General features: G+C 37.3%; 1 protein-coding gene across 2 annotated transcripts in view; it reads right to left on the reverse strand.

Moving 5' to 3' along the window:
* The window catches only part of DCC (DCC netrin 1 receptor), a 605048-nt gene that overhangs the window by 32954 nt on the left and 550078 nt on the right, over positions 1 to 22016 (reverse strand). For both annotated transcript variants that reach the window (XM_075185502.1, XM_075185492.1), the window contains exons 21-23: positions 13025 to 13057; positions 9133 to 9198; positions 609 to 768 (exon numbers count right to left, since the gene is read on the reverse strand). In XM_075185502.1, coding sequence (XP_075041603.1) covers positions 609 to 768; positions 9133 to 9198; positions 13025 to 13057 — 259 coding nt within the window. The remainder of the gene's footprint in view (positions 1 to 608; positions 769 to 9132; positions 9199 to 13024; positions 13058 to 22016) is intronic.

The following is a 22016-nucleotide window of genomic DNA, read 5'->3' on the forward strand; positions in this document are numbered from 1 at the left end:
CCTAAAGTCAGAAAGTATTTTTTTCCCCTGCCAAACATCTAAACTGACTACACGCTGAAATTTAGCCTCTCAATTCTTATCTCCTGTCTTGTTACCCTGCCAGCTGCTGTGTAACGGCTGCCTTGGAATATTTTCAGATAGAAGTCATTTCACATATAATTCTTAACAAACACAGAAACATTTTTCTTGCTGGATACTAAATGCAGCATTGGTGCAACGATCTTCTATCGAAGACTCCAAGCCAAGACTACACGAGGGCAACGAATGCCAGAAGGCTTTTATAGAGAAGGATAAAACATTATATGAAATATTTATAGGATTGAACATTAAAATGTCTACAGTAGGGTCCAAATCACTGCTGATCTGTAGTGTGCAGAGGAGGTCATGTGACGCGAAAGTCGGCTGTCCGCCTTCTGATGAGATCAGATCCGATGTTGGGTTGCAGATGAAGACTATTCTACGACCGATTGCTAGAATGGTTGACTAAATTTGTGGCCTCCTTTATAACCAATTCAGCCTTTTACTATGAATTTAGTTTGTACTAAATTAGTTTCCATACTTGGAGTATTTTATAAAGACTTTATGAACGCTCTAGAAAAGTGACGTACTTCCTTTGCTGAGCAGACGAACGTCTTGTGCATATGACGGCTACTATCACCACCACCAGAATGGTGATGGCTCCGACAGTGACTACTATGATGACCAGGAGATTGCTGTTCTTCTGCGGGGTCACACCGTGAGGGGGGTGCATCTGTCCGATGGGGGGCTCTAGAATAAACATTGTAAAGAAAAGTATTAGCAGATCAAACACTGAAGACTTGCACTGAATTGACAATGTCCTGCGGTTTTCGGAGATATGAAAGCACAAATCTGATTAGATGACCTTAATAGCACAATAAAAGTAATGTCCTATACAATAAACATGTCCATATTTCATAAATATAAAAGTCTATTTGGCACACTGAACTATCAAGCAAAAGGACGACTTGAATGTTGGCTCCATCAACTACAGAACAAAGCTCAAATTATCCACAAAGCCACTAACGCCAGGTTCAATGAGATACTATCATTAAAAATATATTTTTTTTTAGAAGATAGTGCGCTGTACATAATGATACCTAAATAAAAGATCTAACTCACGTTTTTCTGTTTTATTGATGTTCAATAAAGTAGCTGTGTGTTTAATCCCAATGCGTCTTGCACAGCAGCTAGCTTTCCCCATTGCTTAATCCCTTCATTTGAGCTGCTTACACATACTGGATGTATATCCGATTTGGCGAAACACAACATGGGGCAAAATTAGTGCGGTTGGCCTGACTTCCAAAAGACTAGATTAGACAGTTTGAGTTCTCTAGAACAGTTTGGAACTGATTGTTCAGAATATTTGGCCCATCATTCACAATTAACATACAAGGTACAATATATATTCTAATAAAAAAACAAACAGATCTGTATATAGAATAAACATAGGTTGAAAAAATAGCTGCAAATACAACATAATCTGACCGTACATCAATGAGAAGCTTCAGAGAGATCTGAGCTATCTAGAAATATTTTTATGTATAGAATATTTATATGAAGACCTCGGTTGTATACAACGATGCGGAGCAGTGTACTTTCATTCCATATCGATGGGAAAATTGTGCTCAAGGCCTTCGTGATTAATAGATAACGTGTTTAAATATTAGCTGGTCCCCCCTCCCAAGTGTTCAGCTCGAGCTTGGTAAGTTAATTTAGGTTTGACTTTTGTAGAGATCAGTGCAACTTACGCATCAGTCGTGTACTATACATCACAGTATATGATATATGCTTATGACTAATTCAAGTTATTGTGATGTTTGTAGACAGTTTGACAAAATCGAAGCAACAGAGAGGCTGGGTCATGTCAAAGAGTATCTATTGTATCAGACAAGTGGTACCCAAATCATGGTCAGTTCACGGTGCTGTCTCTGACATCATCTTATACTTGTGCCAAGTAAATGTTACCATGTAAATATATATGTAAATACCAATTGACTAGTGAGCAAGAGGATCTCTAAAGGTAGAGCTTTGTTTAAAATTCATTGACAGTGAGTGAGATCCAGGTTAGTCACTAGGTAACCTAGGCAAACCTCTAGGAGTCGGCACTTTCAGGTGTAGAATTAAAATGGATTTATAGTTGCTGAATTTGATCTGCTTTTTATGCTTTTTCTCTACAGTGTTTTATTTATTTGCTTTATTAAACCATGCTTTGGATAATACACAAAACATCACTAAATATACACAATATGTAAAAGAGATGACTCCTGGAACAAAATTTAGCCAACACTGGGATTGAGCAAAAGTTTTAAAACTGTGCAGTAATAAATTCTCCTTATTCTGCATTTGGCCATGAAGTTTCACGCATCTCACTAGTGCAATTTGGCCTCAATTGTTCCCAACCCTATCCTAGTCACACCACACAGCAGGATGAATCCTCTATGCATATATTACACATTTAGCAAAATGCAACATTGTGAAGACAGTGCAGAGTGGTGAAGCAAAAGCAGAGCTTGAATATTATATGACTGGAACGTCGCACTGCTGCGAGGACAACGCATTTCGCCACAAACCTCAATTTGCATTAAAAAGTGCCACAAATTTCCTCCTGTTTAATCAATATCTTACCCACTGGGTATAAAGAGAAGGAGATTTCTTCTGTTCATCTGAGAAACTCGGTCTCTTTCTCCTTTACGTTGAGTATACATTGACACAGTGAGATGAAAACAAAAGAGCACTGATTTTAAATGCTGTTCTTTATCTTATCACTAACAAGAAAAATCTTCAAACACTGCTGCATCCTTCTGTTTTACTGAATGTTCAAAGGCTCATTGATGATATAGAACAGCTCGATGCAGCCTTATTACTTGCATTTCAAAATCAGCCATTAAGAGAACATTTTTGCCAAAATGACATTCAGCCTTCTCCATTGCATTATTATAGAGTGCAAACATTACATTAACCCTCAATTTCTTGCTCAATGATACTTTTATATGCTCCAGGAAATTTCACACTTCCAGGCAGGATTTGTATGTACAGTTCGATGGTTATCGTGACTAATCTGACATCGACAAGCCCTGCAAATAAAATCTGAATTTCTGCAAAACCAATTTGAAAGTAAACAGGCTTACCTTGAACCCGACGCTGGAGATCTCCGATTGGATCACCATGCTGACAGCAAGTTATTCCGATTGGACAAGTGTTCGGCACTCCAGCTTGACGTCATTGTGACGTCTGTCAAAAGAAATTTAAAGCAGCATGTCGGGTTAAGTGTTTAAACACTTAACCTTAGGGGTCCCCATATTGCCGCTTAAATATTGACAGATGTCGCAATGATGTCAAGCTGCAGTGCCGAACATTTCTCCAATCGGAATAACTTACTGTCAGCATGGTGATCCAATCGGAGATCTCCAGCATCGGCTTCAAGATAAGTCTGTTTATTTTCCAATTGGTTTTGCAGAAATTCGGATTTTATTTGGAGGGCTTGTCGATGTCAGATTCTTCCTCATCGGTCAAGCGTACCCAACCCGTATAGTTTACTTCTCTGTAGGTTATTGTGAACTAGGCAACCTATGGGAGTACTCATGTCCCAGATGTTCTCACTATTTATGGACCCTAAATGGCACATGCAGAGCTGTTTTGGGCTGCAATGGAACCTGGTTGGTGACAGTTGCACCTACATTTAAGATATATCTTTACTCAAACTCATCCCTTTAATTTCTGACACATTATTGCCATTTACCATTTATTTATATAGCGCCACTATTTCCGCAGCGCTGTACAGAGAACTCACATCAGTCCCCGCCCAATTGTGGCTTACAGTCTAAATTCCCTAACATACACCCACACACAGAGACAGACAGACAAAAATATATACATGATACAAGATCTGTGGCTCACCCGAGTGATTCTGTGGCCCTGACTCACCAAGGTATGATTTATAAACGCAACGTGAGTTTGTTTAAAAAACGCGCAAATCTAGAATTCGACAAGGGACAGATCTGAAGATTCGTGCGCTGATGAATTTGTGGGTAGCTCTGCTCTGCTCTGCTGCACAAGATGCTGCAGGATACGTCCAATAACTATGTGTAATATATATTCGCACAGACATAAAAAAATAACTATTGAATTAATGTCACCTGTTAATAATATAAGCATTAATGACAAAACAGTTAAAAACATTAAAATATATATATTTTTTGTATTTTTCCCATAAAATACATTTATTAGGATGCTGTTAATGTCTACTGAACATATAATAGATTTTTACAGTTGCTCGTGATTGCAAACACATGTTATAGCAGGAATACCAGACTGTCATCACTAATACTCAGGACTTAGACTAGCCCTGTATCTGGAGCAAGTGATATGGCAGAACACCCAATTCATCAACTTGTTTCTGATTGGTGGTTCTCGGTTTCTACACATTACCATTGTGTACATAAATCTTTCTTATTGATCTCAAAGAGTCCCAGCACTATGAATTTAAATATTGGCATTTAAACACCTTTTTTTCTAATACATAGAAAAGGTTAACTGCCTATATGTTTGCACTTGCATTCATTACTGTAGAACTCAAAGAGAGGATGTCTCTACGAAACTATTAGTGTAAAATGAATGAATGACTTTTAACCAACTTGAATGTAATATCAAATGAAGGACCTTGAGACAAGTTGGTGTTGGATGTTTCAGACAAATGTTTTACAGTAGAAGATTTTTTTGTTTAGCTCCTGATACGTAACATGTGTCTTGGTATTGGAATATAAAAGCTAATGCGTAGATTTGCTAAAATTTCTAAACGTGGAGGTGTCCGTAGCAATCAATCAGGTTCTAGCTATCCTTGTCTAGAGTGTACAAGATAAATGATAGCTAAAAGCTGATTGGTTGCTATGGGCAACACCTCCACTTTTCCTTTTTACACGTTTTAGTAAAACTACCCCTGTGGGTAATATGTATACATACAGAATATAAACAGCTGCTTGTTGTTACGGAGGGGAAGTCATCCTAAAGATACAAGGGGCTAGATTTACTAAGCTGCGGGTTTGAAAAAGTGGGGATGTTGCCTATAGCAACAATCAGATTCTAGCTTTCATTTATTTAGTACCTTCTGCAAAATGACAGCTAGAATCTGATTGGTTGCAATAGGCAACATCCCCACTTTTTCAAACCCGCAGCTTAGTAAATCTAGCCCAAGGACTGTGTTTGATGTATTGAAAATTATATATATATATATATATATATATATATATATATATATATATATATATAGTTTTATTTTTAGAACATGCTTTTTATAATACAGTAGCCAATCTGATCAATTGACTAGTAGTGTGTATCCACCACATTGCCTTACAGCAGAGAAATCACTGGTTTTCGCTTTGTGCCTTCGTATCTTTGTAATTGTGCCTTAATTTGAGTGGGAGGATTTCACTGTTCTAGCCGTATTATGCAGAAAACTCTGAGATTCACAACCCCCTGTAGTACAGCCGCCAGTAAGGAATTCATCTTAAGTCAGTGACAGTGAGTTTGGTAATAATATCATACTTCACATCTGGGACAAACGCCACGCACCATGTCCTCGGATATCCCACTTGCGGATCCCTGACGCCCCATTTGATCTTAGGAATGGGATACTTTTTGGCAGGCTACAGATTTTTCCTGATAACGGTCACATATAATTAATGTAATCTACATGGATTTCTTCCGCACAATGCACAACAAGCCTATATTTAATTAATATCTTATTTCCCCACAGACATTTGGAAGAAAATTAAGTAAAGTATCCTGCCGCATATTAATTTTCAGCTTGGCTAAGCATGCCTAGGCTGTTGTGTAGGCCCCATTCATACCCTCCCCCTAATTATACCACACATTTGTCTTTGTTTATTATTACATTCACCTGCGTTCTAATTTATTTTCAGATTTAATAGACGATTGAATTACATCGTGAAGGGAGAAGAAATGTAGAAGAAATATGTGGTAGCTACCAAATCAATATCAGCTTCGCTTAAACACAGCCGAAGAAGCCATTTTGTGGATTGAACCAATGAGAATTCACTGAGGTGATGTCACTTAATTCCAGTGGTTTAGTAGACTGAATATTGGACAAACTTTAAACATCAACACAGAGAATGTTAGTAAATTACCACTGATCGGATTTGAGTGAACCTTCCCCATTTTGTCACTTAATTAATCGAATAATTACATTGATTAACTCACCTCTATTATAACCCTATGTCTAAAACTGTGAAAACCATTTAATAGGGAACTTTAATTTTAAAAATAAGGTCAGTGACCCATTAATTGCTTTCATCTTTGTCATGCGAACAATAAGACTGGGTACACACTACAGGTTTTTCCACCCAATAATCATGCCAACCACATGATAAACGACTGTTAGGTATGATATCGTATTAGTGTGTACGCTCCAACGATCATGTTATATCGTACCAACGCACATCGTATCATTTGATTTGATTTTATAAACGGACTAAAAATCTCTATAAATGATGGTACGATGTCGGCCAGCATGGTGGCTCAGTGGTTAGCACTTCTGCCTCACAGCACTGGGGTCATGAGTTCAATTCCCGACCATGGCCTTATCTGTGAGGACTTTGTATGTTCTCCCCGTGTTTGCGTGGATTTCTTCCGGGTGCTCCGGTTTCCTCCTACACTCCAAAAACATACTAATAGGTTAATTGCCTGCTAACAAACTTGACCCTAGTCTGTGTCTGTGTGTGTTAGGGAATTTAGACTGTAAGCCCTAATGGGGCAGGGACTGATGTGAGTGAGTTCTCTGTACAGCGCTGCGGAATTAGTGGCGCTATATAAATAAATGGTAATAATAATAATAATAATAAAGAAATTCTGCAGTGTGTATGTACTCAGGACCAGCCGTGCCCATAGATCTTTACGGAGTGTGCAGAGTCAGAATCTTTTCAGCTGATGGTTATGAGACATGAAGAGCACAGGTAAATCTTGTAAAACGTGTATAGTGTGCACACATAAATTGGCTGCTGATCAGGACTTTCAGTCGTTGGTAAAATCGCTAATGATATCGCCCAGAGAGAACTTTTCTATAGTGTGTACCCAGCCTTACTCATCACAGGTTACAGAAGACAGATGTCTAAGTTTATTGCAGTGACTATTGTAATGGAACATCACCGACCTCAGATATCATTCTATAACTACAGCAGCGGAGGCTGAATTCATATTCCCAGGTTAATATCTTGTAATTTACATTGCATTAAGAAACGGTTACCCACAGATATTTTACTCATGTAAATCATTGATTTGCAGAGTTACAATAAAGACAACAAAGTAAGTACTGAGAGGACGAGAATGAAGTAATAGTAATGTTCTACTTTCTTAATTCTAAATACAAAATAAGTTGTGTTTTTATTATAAATATAATAAAGTCCCACACACCCAAAATCCAGCTAGCCAGAGGAACACTGAAGATCTCTGTAAAGAGAGGCACCCTGATTTACTTCCCATCTCTGTTTAAATGATTTAGTAATTTTATAGTGTCTATAACAATAAACGAAAAGCAAAAAAACCCAGCAAAAAAATATTTCAATATCCATAGATAATTGTAGGCAGGGGACATTATTCTTTTGAAATTAATAGTCATAAATAGAATTTTAGGAGCAAATGAATAATAGACTCAGAATTCAGAAGGCACAATTACACATAGAACAAGGGGATTAGGCATATTTTTTTTTTTCAAAAGCGGGACAGACAAATAAAACATTTTGAAAATGGGGCACAATTTTGAGCACCCCACTGTAAGAAGGGCATTGGGTTCACAATTTAAGGGAAAGAAAGGGCTAACAAAAAAAAATATTATATTAAAGGTGCCTTAGAAGCAACCAAATTAAGATGCATAAATATATCCGAGGGAAATGGAAAGACAATATTGTTCTAAAATCCATCTTTACCAGATAAGCCTTTACAAAATAGCAGGGCTTAGATAATACAATGGTACCCTGTGCTATAACACAATTGCAAATAATGCAGAAAATGTCATAGAAATGTCTTTGGTTTCCATGGATTGTATCACTCTTTGTATACATAGCCCTATGTATTAAATACACCTAGGGTTATATTTACTAAACGGGTTTGAAAAGTGGAGATGTTGCCTATAGCAACCAATCAGATTCTAGCTGTCATTTATTTAGTGCATTCTACACAATGAAAGCTATAATCTGATTGGTTGCTATAGGCAACATCTCCACTTCTTCAAACCCGCAGTTTAGTAAATCTAGTCCCTAGTTGTTTGCTGTTTTTGTTAGTTTACATAATTCATAAGGTTAAAAAGACGCAGGTCAATCAAGTTCAACCAAGTCACAGGTCAATCAATGTCTACCTTTCATCAATTCTAACTGTGTTGATCCAGAAGAAGATAAAATGACGTGTCCTTGACTACTTAAAATTACAGATGACATTTCTTGCAAGAGAGGCATCCAATAGATTTTATAATCACTACATCATGTGGTGATGACTACCACACCGTAACCACACTTACAATAATGACCCATTTCCTAAGCTCATGGTGAACTATTGTTCTCCTATTCTCTAGTGATGACTTGTTGTCCTCTGTATGGTCTTTGGTATGAAAAGTTCATTGGACAAATCTTTGTACTGACCTCAAATAAATATAAATAAGGTGCCTTTTTCTAAAGTAATTAAATCTATTTTTCTAACCACTCTTTATAAATGAACCCTTCAATTTCCTTTATTAATTAGTCTGCCCCCTTTTTGAACCCTCTCAAGGTTTCCTAAGTCCTTTGTGCAGTGAGGTGTCCTTATCACAGTGAGATCAGATCTTTATCTTTCAAACAGCACCAGTGATCTTGTGACTATAGATTCTCTCTCACTTTGCTTCGTCAGACAATGGCTTCCATTTTACCTAGTTTTTTCCATTTTCAATAACCTGAGGCAAATTCAGTTGACTTTTCAAGTGTACCTGACATGTACACACATTTGTGGCAGCTAACTTGTATGCTAGACTAATGATTTGATAGGCTAAATATTGGCAGAGCCACAAAATGGCAACGGGAACATTGAAACGGCTCTTGAACAGTGTAAAAAGAAAAAAATCTTGGTACATACCATTAAGACTACTCCTGTCAATCAGGTTTGTGTCCACTGGCCAGTAAGCTCCATCTCCATGACGACCTGTTAGAAGAGAGAAGATTCCTAGTTTCAGGTTTATATGTTCAGGTAATTTTTTTGGGAAAAAAATATATATTTTTTAAATTCATTTTGTAGACATTTTTTATTATCGTAAAGAGAAATATTATGTTTTACTTATGTTACTTTATAATATATACATGTAGGAGTGAGTGAAGTCTACAGTCAGGACAAGTTATGTTGATACTTTAGCAAAGCCCCTGCTACAAATATCTAAAGTTCTAAAATGATATGATAAATAGAGGGTGGAGCCATATAAGCCATAGATTTCCTGCTCTGACAGTTTTTAAAGCTAGATACAGGGATTATGGTCAGCAGGAAAACAACAGAAGCAAACAATTTCTTCATAGAAGTATATGGTATTTCTCCTGTACCTAAACACTTGCAATTAAAGCAGCAATCCAATGGAAAAAAATAGTGTGTTTTTTAAGCACTGTGGCAGGCTATAAGAAAAATGTTGGTATTTACCAATTTCCCTTGTTTATTTTTTTAGATTGCTATTGATGATTTATACTTCTGTTTAGTGTCACAGACCACTATGGCAACCACAGTCAGATGGCATACAATTTAGTGAGCAGAGAATCTTTGGAACGCCCCTGTGAGCTCTGTCTGCACTTTGACATCCTCTCCCCTCCTTCTCCCTGCTCTGCCATCTCATGACACCACATGACATGCTGTCAGCCTGTGTAGTTGACTGATTGCATCTGTGTCTGGCAGCCATACCTGTCTGCCCTCAAGAGTGATTTTGAAAAGGAGATAATGATTTGTAGAAGAACAGCTGAGAAAAATCAGATTTATGCTTTAAAGGTACTTAGCTTGCAGTTTAAAGAAAACTAAATTTTCTATGTGGGATGGCTGCTTTAAACAGCCACCAAACTTCTTAGATATTATGTTCAGTTTTTTCAGCAGTGTTTTTTGTCAGCAGAAAAAATGCTCTGAAATATCAAAGACCTTTTTCCCCTGCCTATTTTCCTGCTGATTAAAAACTGCTCATTTGACACCAGACATAAGGAGACTGTATAGGCAAAGGACATGCAATATTATCAGCTCTGTTGAATAAATACAAAATCCGTGCAGCACATGGTAAAATAGAATTCTTAAACTGCATATGGTGTTTAATGACCATCGCAAGATGGATACGGTGTCTTATGTAACATGTTAATGCCTAGCTGTGTGATCTTGAAAATTGTCAATCCATAGAACGGAGGATGTTGAAGAAAAAGTATATTTCTGTCTACGTTAATTAGATTCACTGGCAGAAAATGCCTTTGCTTCCACCCTATCTATATGCCAGACCTGCTCTCGTTTTGATAGACCAGAGAGATCATGTAACACACGACAGACGTAACACAGATTCATTTCACATTTCATCTGACCATCCCACTTGATGGCTTTCATTTGACATTTCCGTGGAATATATGAAATTTGTCTTGTATCATGTGAAATTGTGACAGACCGTCTCATCTCCACTATGTGCCTGAATCTAGATTTACTTGTCAGATGAAATAAGTCCACTGTCATGTCCTATTACAGAAATATCAGGATGTCGGAATCACTGGTAAGGCCCTCTTTGTTAGGAGTTATACTCGGTTCGCACAAAACCTTTTAAAGGTACAATCTTGGTGTCAAATTCTGCGGCACATACATCCTGATCTTTTCACTATGGGTGGCGTAGAAAAAGCAGAATTTTTAAGTCACTCTGGTCACTGATCGCTACTTTGAAATTGACCTGTCATTCCCACATAAAATCACGTTGGTGCTTTTGAAAAGTCAAATAAGGATTTGTCTAGAAACGTTTGTAATAACTTTTTTTTTTAAGAAACTTTTCCCCACAGTAGTGGGGGACCATCTTGCTTTTTTGGTAACGTCTCCCCGGCTATCATTTGCATAGAATGCCACTGGCATTTGGGTGGGGCTGCTGCAAAACGAGAGGACAGATATAGATGTAAAAAAAAAAAAAAATAGTATAAAAGTAATTTAGGCATTCGAGCAAATATAGCTAGTTTAGAACATTACTATCCTGTTTATATAGCGCCATGGGTGTGACTATTGAGTGATTGTAGCTGCTACTGCAGAATTTGTAAAGAGGGGTTTCCACACTACGCCGCCATTGGGCGTGACCAGCATGCATGGGGGCGTGACTATAATTTTAGACAGTGCTTGGCTGCTCTCCAACTCTTCCTATCTACATCATAGACACAGGCAATTCCTATCCCAATCATATACACGGGGCAAGTCACCTCAAGCATACAGTGCCCCATGCTGGGAGGGGGTTTCCAGACACTAGGAACCCCCCCTCGGTTTGCCTATGCCATACACTGCTCTCCTCTGCCATCTCCGAAAAATAATAGTTCGGCGTCAGCTCACTGCTGTTTGACTTACGACACCGTAGGGGATTCTAAGCCGCAGAATGCAGTTCACAGAAGCCAACAATCTAGGGCTCCAACAATTGAATCCTACTCAGAAGGAAATGTATAATTCCTTATTGAGCAGGAAGGGCAGAGCGACGTGAGCTGGTGGCTGACAAGTGATGAGCGGGTAGAAAAAAAAGGATGGTGTCCTCCCTATAAACTTTTTGGTCCCTTTAGAAATGTTGGTATGGATCAAAAAAATTCTACCTACACCCGGGTATAGCGACACCATATTTTCCAGCACTGTACCATCAAAGAGCTTTATTCAGGCATTTCACTGCCTGCCCCAGTGGAGCTTACAATCTAAAACACGAGGGTCAATTTAGTTGGATGGCCAGTAAACCTACCAGCAGGCGAGGGCTGGCAAGCTTTAGCCTGGGGTGGGGGCGAGACTTGGTTCAGCAGTCTATTAGGAAGATTTTAAAGGAAAATAAATGCAATGAACCCAGTAACCCAGCCCAAGGTAGCCCACTATGGCACCGGCTCGGGGGCCAGATGTCCCCTTGCCCCCGAGTCCAGCAAGCTACTGACTACCAGTATATATTTGGACAGTGGGAAACTGAAGCACTCTGGGTAAATCCATGCAAACACAGGAAGAACTTGCAAACTTCGTACCCTTAAGTGGGATACACAACCCACCGACCTATTTTGTACAGATAGAATTCCAGAACCAAAGCAGTAAGAAGGAACAGCATCAAACTCAATGCGAACCACTTTGCGATCCTTTAACTTTCCTTCTCAATAAATAGTTTTAGATCTTCTGTTAAATGACAAGATGCTACAGTGACGTACGAGGATAGGTTTACTTAAATATCACTGTCTTGTTCAACCAATTTAAACCATATACGTATTCTATACTTAAACAAACTATAAGAATAATTCTCTGATAAAAAGAAAAAAGTTAAGTATAACCTGTGTTTGCATTAAACTCCCAAACGCTGTCTAGGAGAACGAAGGATTTACAATCATTCCAAAACGAGAAATCTGCAAATTTATTCTATAGCCAATGGAAGGATGCAACAGCCGGCTGAAAATTATGCCGAGCTTAATTATACTTAATGTGAATTATTCAGAAGCACGGGGAGAGAGACAAAAATTTATTTCGTACAAAGAAGCTTGACATTTTAATTGGTCCTTCAGAAAACGAGACAAAACAATTTCCTCTCAAGAAAATTTACATCACCCCCATCAAAAAAGGAACAGCAGCCTCAGCCTTGCAGAACTTCATTAACGAGATTAATTAGCACGTCGGTGTCTGCCTCTTCAGGTGTGCAGACCAGGTGAAAAGCAAAACGCGCGGCGAGCACCGAAATCACTCCCACAGCTCACCATTGACTTTTTATTTTTTTATTTTTTATTTTTTTTCGAAAAGAAAAGTTGACAGAATAAGGACACTGTACCTTGATCATTAGCCATTTTGTCAGGGTGCTCCACTACAAAGAGAAAGAGAGACATTATCGTTATATTATGAAAGCTCTTTATAAGACGGTTGACACATCAAATCAGCAATTTCGTTAACAGGCTTTATTCCAAGAGTCAGCATTAAGAAGCATTAGACAGGATGAAACTATACGTTTTACAGTCTTTCTAGTCAACGATTGCCCATGTAGCATTGCATTCATCTGCAGCGTTTTGAAATGCTGTCACGGAGAACAAAACTCATCCAGGGAGGTAGACTGTGAGATGTGTTATTTGACTGTCATACAAAGCTAATGTTACAATGTGTTAAAAGAAATGGTCAGATGCATTAAAAACCATACAAAGCTTACTCTAAACTCTAAAAACTGTGAGCCAAACATTACTCTAAACTCTCATCATTGAATCAATCATTGCAGTAGAATAAATAATATGCTGTACGTTCATCTAAGACGGTATTTAATAAAGAGTCCACCGGACCGACGGAGGAAGTCAGTATTCTGAACACAGGCCTGACATCAAGTACTTTTTACTCAGCGATTCGTATGTGCATAAGTTAAAAAGAAAATAGCATATACATTGGAGGACCCTTTACTCTTAAAGCTCTCTGTAGACAGTGATACAGAATTCTAAGACCGAAGGATCACGACTTCTAAGAGAGTTTGTATAATGATGGACACAAAGGCTCTCTGCTTTCATCTTCAACACTACTATATAATTCTAATTCAGGGACACCCCAGGGTTTGAGGTCTGTGGCTCTGCAAAGATGATCTCAAAACGGGGAAAGGATAGTAAAAATACTGCATAGGAAAAGGAAATATGGCTGCAAATCTGAAATCAATGAATTGTATCACTGTCGCATTGCGATGTATTTTAATGAACATTGTCTTGTATTTGCGTTATGTTTTTTTTTATATTGTTCTATGGATCACTTTACAGAGATCTTCATGATGCAAAATGACAATAATGTAGTAATGCACTGATGTATCCCATATCGCAAGCATCTGACGGCAATCACCCAGATCTGCTGATATATACTGAACACAGACATATTTATATATGGCTGATAAGTAGCTATACAGACTTACAGACAGATCCTGCTCTATGACAAAGATGGTCCTATATAAACTTGCACTGTATTGTAGGCAGCATTTGCTGTTACCCTGCCACTATATAAAAATATTGTCCCACATACCAAAACTCCACTAACTCTTGAGAAGATAAACTAGAGACAATGGGATAGATCAGTGTTGGCTAACCTGTGACACTCCAGGTGCAGGGCCGGATTTACCACTAGGCAACCTAGGCAATTGCCTAGGGCCCAGCGGTCCCCAGAGGGCCCTCCCAGGGCCTACAGTGAGACCACCCTTTTAAAATGGGCCGCTACTTATGGGCCAGTGCTATATGCTTGCCCCCCGGGCTAAAGTCTGCCAGCCAGCCCCTGAATAGGGGTATATGTTATGCTAAAAAACTATAGTGCTATGGATTTTTTTAGGGAGTGGGCCCCAAACCAGTATCTTGCCTAGGGCCCCATGAGGTCTAAATCCGGCTCTGTCCAGGTGTTGTGAAACTACAACTCCCAGCATACCCTTCCAGCAATAAGCTGCTATATATTGGCAAAGCATGCTGGGACTTGTAGTTTCACAAACACCTGGAGTGTCATAGATTAGCCAACACTAGATTTACTAAAGGTTGGTTTGGTGAAACTGACGGTTTTCGGCGATTTACTAAAGCTCAAACTGTCATTAAAACGGCCAGAATTGTCATTTTACAAGACCAACACTTTACAAATCGCCATCCCGGTTTTAACAATGATGAACATACAAACCACCGGATTTACTAAGCTGGGGTCTGCAGAACTTCCGCAAAACCCCCATCTAAATGGCCAAACTAAAAGAAGTGGTTGTTATAGTCAAGATTGCTCAAACTGCTGCTGTCTGTGCTTCCTGCCCATTCAGAACATAAGAGAAAACACCATTGACATTTAAATTATTGGGGCAATCATTATTTATTGATTAAGGGGCAAAATTAATTTATAGTTAACCTATGGGGGAAACATTTTTTCCTTTATTTTAAGGGGACATTATTACTGTATTATATTATAGGGGAAATGTGAATATATAATATAATAATATTAACTGGTTCTTAATGGTGGATATATTTATTTATGTTGCACAATTTGGCATTACATAGTGCCCCAATAATATAATAATTCAATAATTTTGTCCCCTTAATATAATGGGAAAAAAAAATATTCGCCCCCATAACTATTTTTGCGCCTTAATCAATAAATAATGATTGCCCAAACAATATAAATGACAGTGGTGCTTTCTCTTATGTTCTGGATGATGAAATAGTTCAAACAGCATGTTTAAGCTATCAAGGCATTGAAAAGCAGGAATTGGATGACGGCTTTGTTGATGGTGTTACCCAAACCGCCAGCAGTTTAGCTGTTTTCAATCCACCACACCACACCAGCCATTTTACATTGCAGCCTCAAATCGCCCTATAGTAAATGCCGCGGTTTGGATCACTAAACCGCCCGTGATGTGTGACGGTTTAAAACTACCACCAAACTCGCATCGCAGTATATCTAGTCCAATGAACATAATCACTTTTTCACTGTTTAATTGATGAACATCAGGGAGTAGATTTAATAGAACTTCTAAAAAAGGAAAAGTGGAGTTGTTGCCCATAGCAACCAATCAGACTCTAGCTATCATGCCCTAGAATGTGGTAAGTAAATGATAGCTGGCATTTGATTGGTTGCTTCGTGCAACACTTCCAGTTTTCCTTTAAAGGAGTTTTAGCAAATCTATTCCTTTAGTGTGTTTAAGTGAATCCATCTGGCTTCAAACATTTGATATCCTTCATCAGGTGTAAAATGACATAGAATTATTTTAAGCCATCTTCTCTTACTGTAATTACATCATTGTGTTACAATATTTTTTTTATTTAAAAAAAAATAAAAATAAATAAATATATATATATATATATATATATATATATATATATATATATTATAAAGAGTGACACAATTATGATCCATTTTTTTCATATTACTGATTTGAATTGCAAGTAGAAGGCAGCAAAGGATACCTATATAGTGTTATTATTTTGATAGTGTTATGTTATCAAACATTTGCCAATCCTCAAAAACAAATTACAGTGTACAAAAAGGAAGCAGAGCACGTTACCGATATCATGCATTAGGTGGCGCTATAAAATTAGAAATGCTGGTTTGTTTGACCATCAAATTGCAATCTCTGCATTGCAATAAGTAAAACAGATCTAATATGCAATACAATTGCTTCCTATTAATCACATCTCTATGTAGGAATGTTAAAGATGAGATTTAAATGCGGTTTCGTGCCTGTGCAGTAGCACGTTTAGGTCTATTACAATCAGCACATCCTTGATTGGCTAATTTGCTTGTATGTACTGCATGAGTCATAGATAAACAGCAAGCACTGGTATGAAAGTCACAATGAATTATTGCCTGTTAGGCATTATCAGCCCGCACAGTGTATGCAAGTAAGAAATATTGTCATGTAAAATAATTGTAGTGCCATAGTAAAGAATAAAAGATACAGTTGGAGTAAAAGATACAGTTGGAGTATAGTTTATTGCACTGGAAGTGCAGGATTGATAAGAATTATGTGAACAAATCAATTGAAAAGGTTAGTAGAAGCAAAGGCTTATCCTGCAAATGGCACAGTCTTGCTCCTACAAAAGCTTTTCGGGCGAATACTAGCTTTATTACATATATTATTTAGAAATGCTCAGGCTCGGTTTCCCGAGAACAGAATATACCCGAACGTAGCCTTTGCGCTTTTTCGGATTTGAAAATGAGGCAAAACGTCATCGTGACTTCGTCGGATCTCGGATCTCTCGATCCAACATAACGGTGGCTGGGAGGGAGGTCGGACCCCCATTTTTCTATTCTGCCACTGCTGTGTGCCAATGTGTCCTAGATGTGCTAGGAACTGCCGTGTGTTTGTGTCATTGCTCTGTCACTTACCATCCAGTCAGGTCACTGCAGTATTTGTCCGAAAGTGTATGAAAATAATATTGTGATCTGTGAGGTGGTCTAAATTTACTGAAATGACTTGAAATTAGTGTTATTGAGGTTAATAATAATGTAGGAACAAAAAAAAGAGCAAAATTATGTGATTTTAGCATATTTTAGGATTTATTTATTTTTTAAAAATCCAAAACCAAAACCAAAACGCACGAGGGCAGTTTTGCTAAAGCCAGAACCCGAAGCTAATCCAGATCCAAAACCAAAACCAGTTCACGGGGGTCAGTGAGCATCTCTAATATTATTTAAAGTTGGAGTTATCATATAATATAATGGGCATTTTAATGTAGCTATATACAGATTAAGCAAAGTTTATTGCAGTGAATGGCACAAATGTTTTTTTTCTGCTATTAACTCTGTCACAAGAGAGCACATATTTTCCGCTCAATAATTAACCATGACGGGCTGTTTGCTGCAATAAACCCTCCTCCATCGGTGGCATCAGAAATGATATATTGCCAAAGGTGAGTGCAGAAGACCAGTTGTATATAATAAAAAAAAAACAAAAACATTTTATCTTTTTTGTGATACTTTGCCAAAATAGTGTTACAATTCTACTACAGTGGGTGTGTGTGTTATATGACTGCCACAAGATAAATATGATATATCTTAAATAAAAGTGCAACAATCTGTTATTTGATACAAGGTTGCCTTATATATCATCTCTACTTTTAGGATTTTGTACTCGCCACATGCACATTTTAAAAGGAACATTTGATCATTGCTCACAACGCTACAATCTATTGGCACACTTAATTAAATGTATAATTAGAAAAAAAAAATGTTCTCACAGTGCTCCACTATTAAATGCAGTCTAACAGATCTCAGTTAAAACATACATAAATTGAACACATCAATATGTAAAAATAGGAATTGGAGACCGTTCAGGCGCTCTCAGTAATGCCTATTAGATCTCATATAATCGGCATCATTTTCAAATCTGGTTATTCCTCCATCAAGGACTTTTTCCATATCACATAAAAATAGGAACCACAATAGTATAATACTGTGTATACAGATGATATCTCCATAAAAAAACATGCATAGACTAATAATGAAAAAGATAAAAGAGACAAGTTGTAGCACTAGTATGTCTAAAATAAGCTTGTTTAATTGTATATACAATTATAATATATAAATCAATCAATAATCACGTTCAACGAGCTGGGAAAAAAGCACCACATATTGCATGAAAATTCTTATAGGCACAAATGGTCAGCTAATTCCGATCTTCTTTTAACAGATCCTCCAGTAAAGATACTGTGGGAATGAGTCGCTGTTTAGCCACTGTGCCTAGGTTTCAAAGAACCCAATCTCTGCAATTACCAACAAAAAACGTGTATACACGACAAATAAAGAATGAGGTGCATCCTTTATTGAGATCGTATATAAAAGACACAACTGGGCTTTCTTCATCTAACCTATTCAATTAATTGGCAAAAATCTTATCCTTTTTTTGACGTGATAAGGAGGCTTAATATTCTAATATACCTCATGATCGAGGGATAGAAGTGGTTAAGCACTATATAAGAAACAATGATGATTTAAGTTCTACTCTATGTGATTTTAGACTTTCTTCAATAAAGTTTAATTTGCAACACAATTATTTTGTTTTTGACACTAAATATTATTTACAGTCATGTGGGACGGTCATGGGAACCAGGTTCGCCCCAAGCTATGCAAACCTCTTTTTGGGTCTCTTTGAGGAGCACTACATCTGTATAATACTGTGTATACAGATGATATCTTCATAAAAACAAGCATAGACTAACTTGAAGAAGTGTTCTCTTAGAGGCATATTTATTAAAGACAGTATTTCTAACACATTTCTTATCAATCCTTATTGCAAAGATAAGGGTTGAAAGATTGTGTGTATTTATTTAAAATCTTTAACAGGAACAGCAGTCACGAAAAACTGCTGTTCCCGCAAAGATCCCTCTCCTATCTTTCCTATGGTCACTATCGCAAATTGACCACCTTTCCGATAGTGACCGGAGCGGAGAGCGGTAAGATGCAGTGAGGGATCAGAAGAACCCTCTACCGAAATGCTCTCCCCATACAGCAGACCTGAAAAATTTAACATACATTAATGTACGCCAGCCTGAGCTGTGCACGCCTGTATGTGCCTGAGCTGACCGTAATTACATTTTCTAAACTTATTAAATGGCAGTACAGAGCAGTCTCCATACAAATTTATGGTGACTGCTCTGGATTCCGAAGCAAAATGATGATGATGATACAATCCATTATTAACCATATTATGCCTTAATAAAGAAATATTAAATAACAAATTTGCACATAACTTTAAAAAAAAAACAATAACGAATAGGCCCCTCGTAAAATCCTTTTCCCCAAGTAGATCACGCAGTGATGGTGTCTTGATTCTCACGCAGAACCTTTGACAGTCGCGCTATTCATTATTCGCATCCTTCCCGTTGGAAGTTGGAAGTGAGTTCAGTGAAACGTGTTTTCCCAGCGTGCTCCCCCCTAGTGTCTAAGCACTTACTAGAGCTTTACTTTACACAGACCTTTCAATGTCAGACTTTACTTTCTTTGAATCTTTCCTTGGTGGGTCAGGTCATCCACTTTAATCATACCACATGATAAATATGATACATCTTAAATAAAAGTGCAACAATCTGTTCTTTGATACAAGGTTACCTAACATATCATCTCTACTTACAGGATTTTGTACATGCCGCATGCACATTTTAAATGGAACATTTGATCTTATATGTATGTTATTATGGCAATATCATCTGTGTAGCCAGTATTATACTATTGTGGTTTCTATTTTTATGCGATATGGAAAAATCTTCGATGGAAAAAATAACCGGATTTGAAAATGATGATATAAAATATAAGTATACGTTATTTTATTTTATACAAGACCTAATAAGAATTACCGACAGTGCCTGAAAGGTCTCCAATGGCTGTTTTTACATAAATGTATAAATTAAAACATCAATAATTTGAATATCTCCATGGATTTAATGAAAGGGCATCTACAAGTAAGCTATTTTTTTTATGTACAATGAAACTTCTGAGAAACACAGAGGGTGGTTAGTTCAGTAAAAGGATTTTGGGCCATCCTGGCTCCTCGTCAGATCCAAACATTTTAGTTTCAGATTGTACTTTGCAAACGCAATAACGAAGAAACGAGTGTTACAAAGAGCAGAAACACCCAGAAATGATCATAAATGGAAACAAGACTTCACACGGTCTCATCAGCTTAGATGTGGTGACAGGTCTCTGAAGCTGTGATTGACTGTAATAAAAGATTACATGTCGTACAGGGAATCATATCAAACATTCATGTCTTGGGGTTAGTAAAAGGGTCACTGATTTTTTTTCCACATTTTTTGGGATAAATAAAATAGGACGAGGCTGTAGAAAAACTGTAAGCATAATACAATGTCAACAGTCCAAGCCTTGTTTCTGCCATTCTCTAACATTAGAGTGTTCCACAAAAAGGATCATTTAAAGGGTTTTTCTACCTGCCGTGATTTTTAGTGTGTCTTGCTGGAATTAGGGATTTTATTTACAGGAACAGTTCACCCCCCCCCCTTCCACAACCACCTCCAATACCAGGCTCCCACGATGCTTATAGTAAGGGAAATATAAAATGATGTGTAGAGATTCAAAACCAATGATACAAAATAACCCTCAGCAAAGTAAAGTGCAAAGTGTAATATAACCCATAGCAAACTAAATGTTATATAGACCATAACAACTAAATGTCATAAAACCCATAGCAACTAAATGTTATATAACCCATAGCAACTAAATGTAATATAACCCATAGCAACTAAATGTAATATAACCCATAGCAACTAAATGTAATATAACCCATAGCAACTAAATGTAATATAACCCATAGCAACTAAATGTTATATAACCCACAGCAACTAAATGTTATATATTCCAAGGCAACTAAATGGTATATAACCCATAAGAGCTAAATGTTATATAACCCATAACAAATAAATGTTATATAACCCAAGGCAACTAAATGTAATATAACCCATAACAGTTAAATGTTATATAACCCAAGGAAACTAAATGTTATATAACTCATGGCAAGTAAATGTTATATATTCCAAGGCAACTAAATGGTATATAACCCATAAGAGCTAAATGTAATATAACCCATAACAAATAAATGTTATATAACCCAAGGCAACTTATTGTTATATAACTCATGGCAAGTAAATGTTATATAACCCGTAACAGCTAAATGTTATATAACCCATAGCAACTAAATGTAATATAACTCACAGCAATTAAATGTTATATAACCAATAGCAAATAAATGTTATATAACTCATAATAACTAAATGTTATATAACCCATAGGTAAACATGGTCTTTCATTAGTTATCATATACTGGTTTGTAGCACAGCTCCCCTGTAACATTTGTACTATGTTACCAATGCACGCTTACAATTTCATAAGTACCAGTAAAAACACACATGTGATTGGACCAAAGTGAATCACATGACACCTTATGGCATGCACACTGCTAAAACTTGCATATATAACGGCTATTGATGCTTGCCAGCAAATGTCCTATTGTATTGCACTTACACTTCCTTAAAAGTTTGTACAGATGGAATAGACTGTAGTTTATGTTACGCACACAACACAGATGTCAGAAAATGCTCAAGCAGCAACCTATTCATTTCAATAATAATCAGTAAACAGTGGTGGAAATGAGGGCGTAAATGGTGGTATACCACACCTCCACTCCTACTGCCTTCACTATAAAACTATCACATTCCATTCACTTACATTCCCATTACTGGTTTCATAATGCCCCTTCTAAATTTGCATACCGCCACTTAAAAATGTCCAACTTCCTGTAAATATGTGGCAGATCTCTACTGGTCTCCACG

Source organism: Mixophyes fleayi, chromosome 1 (genome assembly GCF_038048845.1).
Source record: "Mixophyes fleayi isolate aMixFle1 chromosome 1, aMixFle1.hap1, whole genome shotgun sequence".
Taxonomy (NCBI): Eukaryota; Metazoa; Chordata; class Amphibia; order Anura; family Limnodynastidae; genus Mixophyes; species Mixophyes fleayi.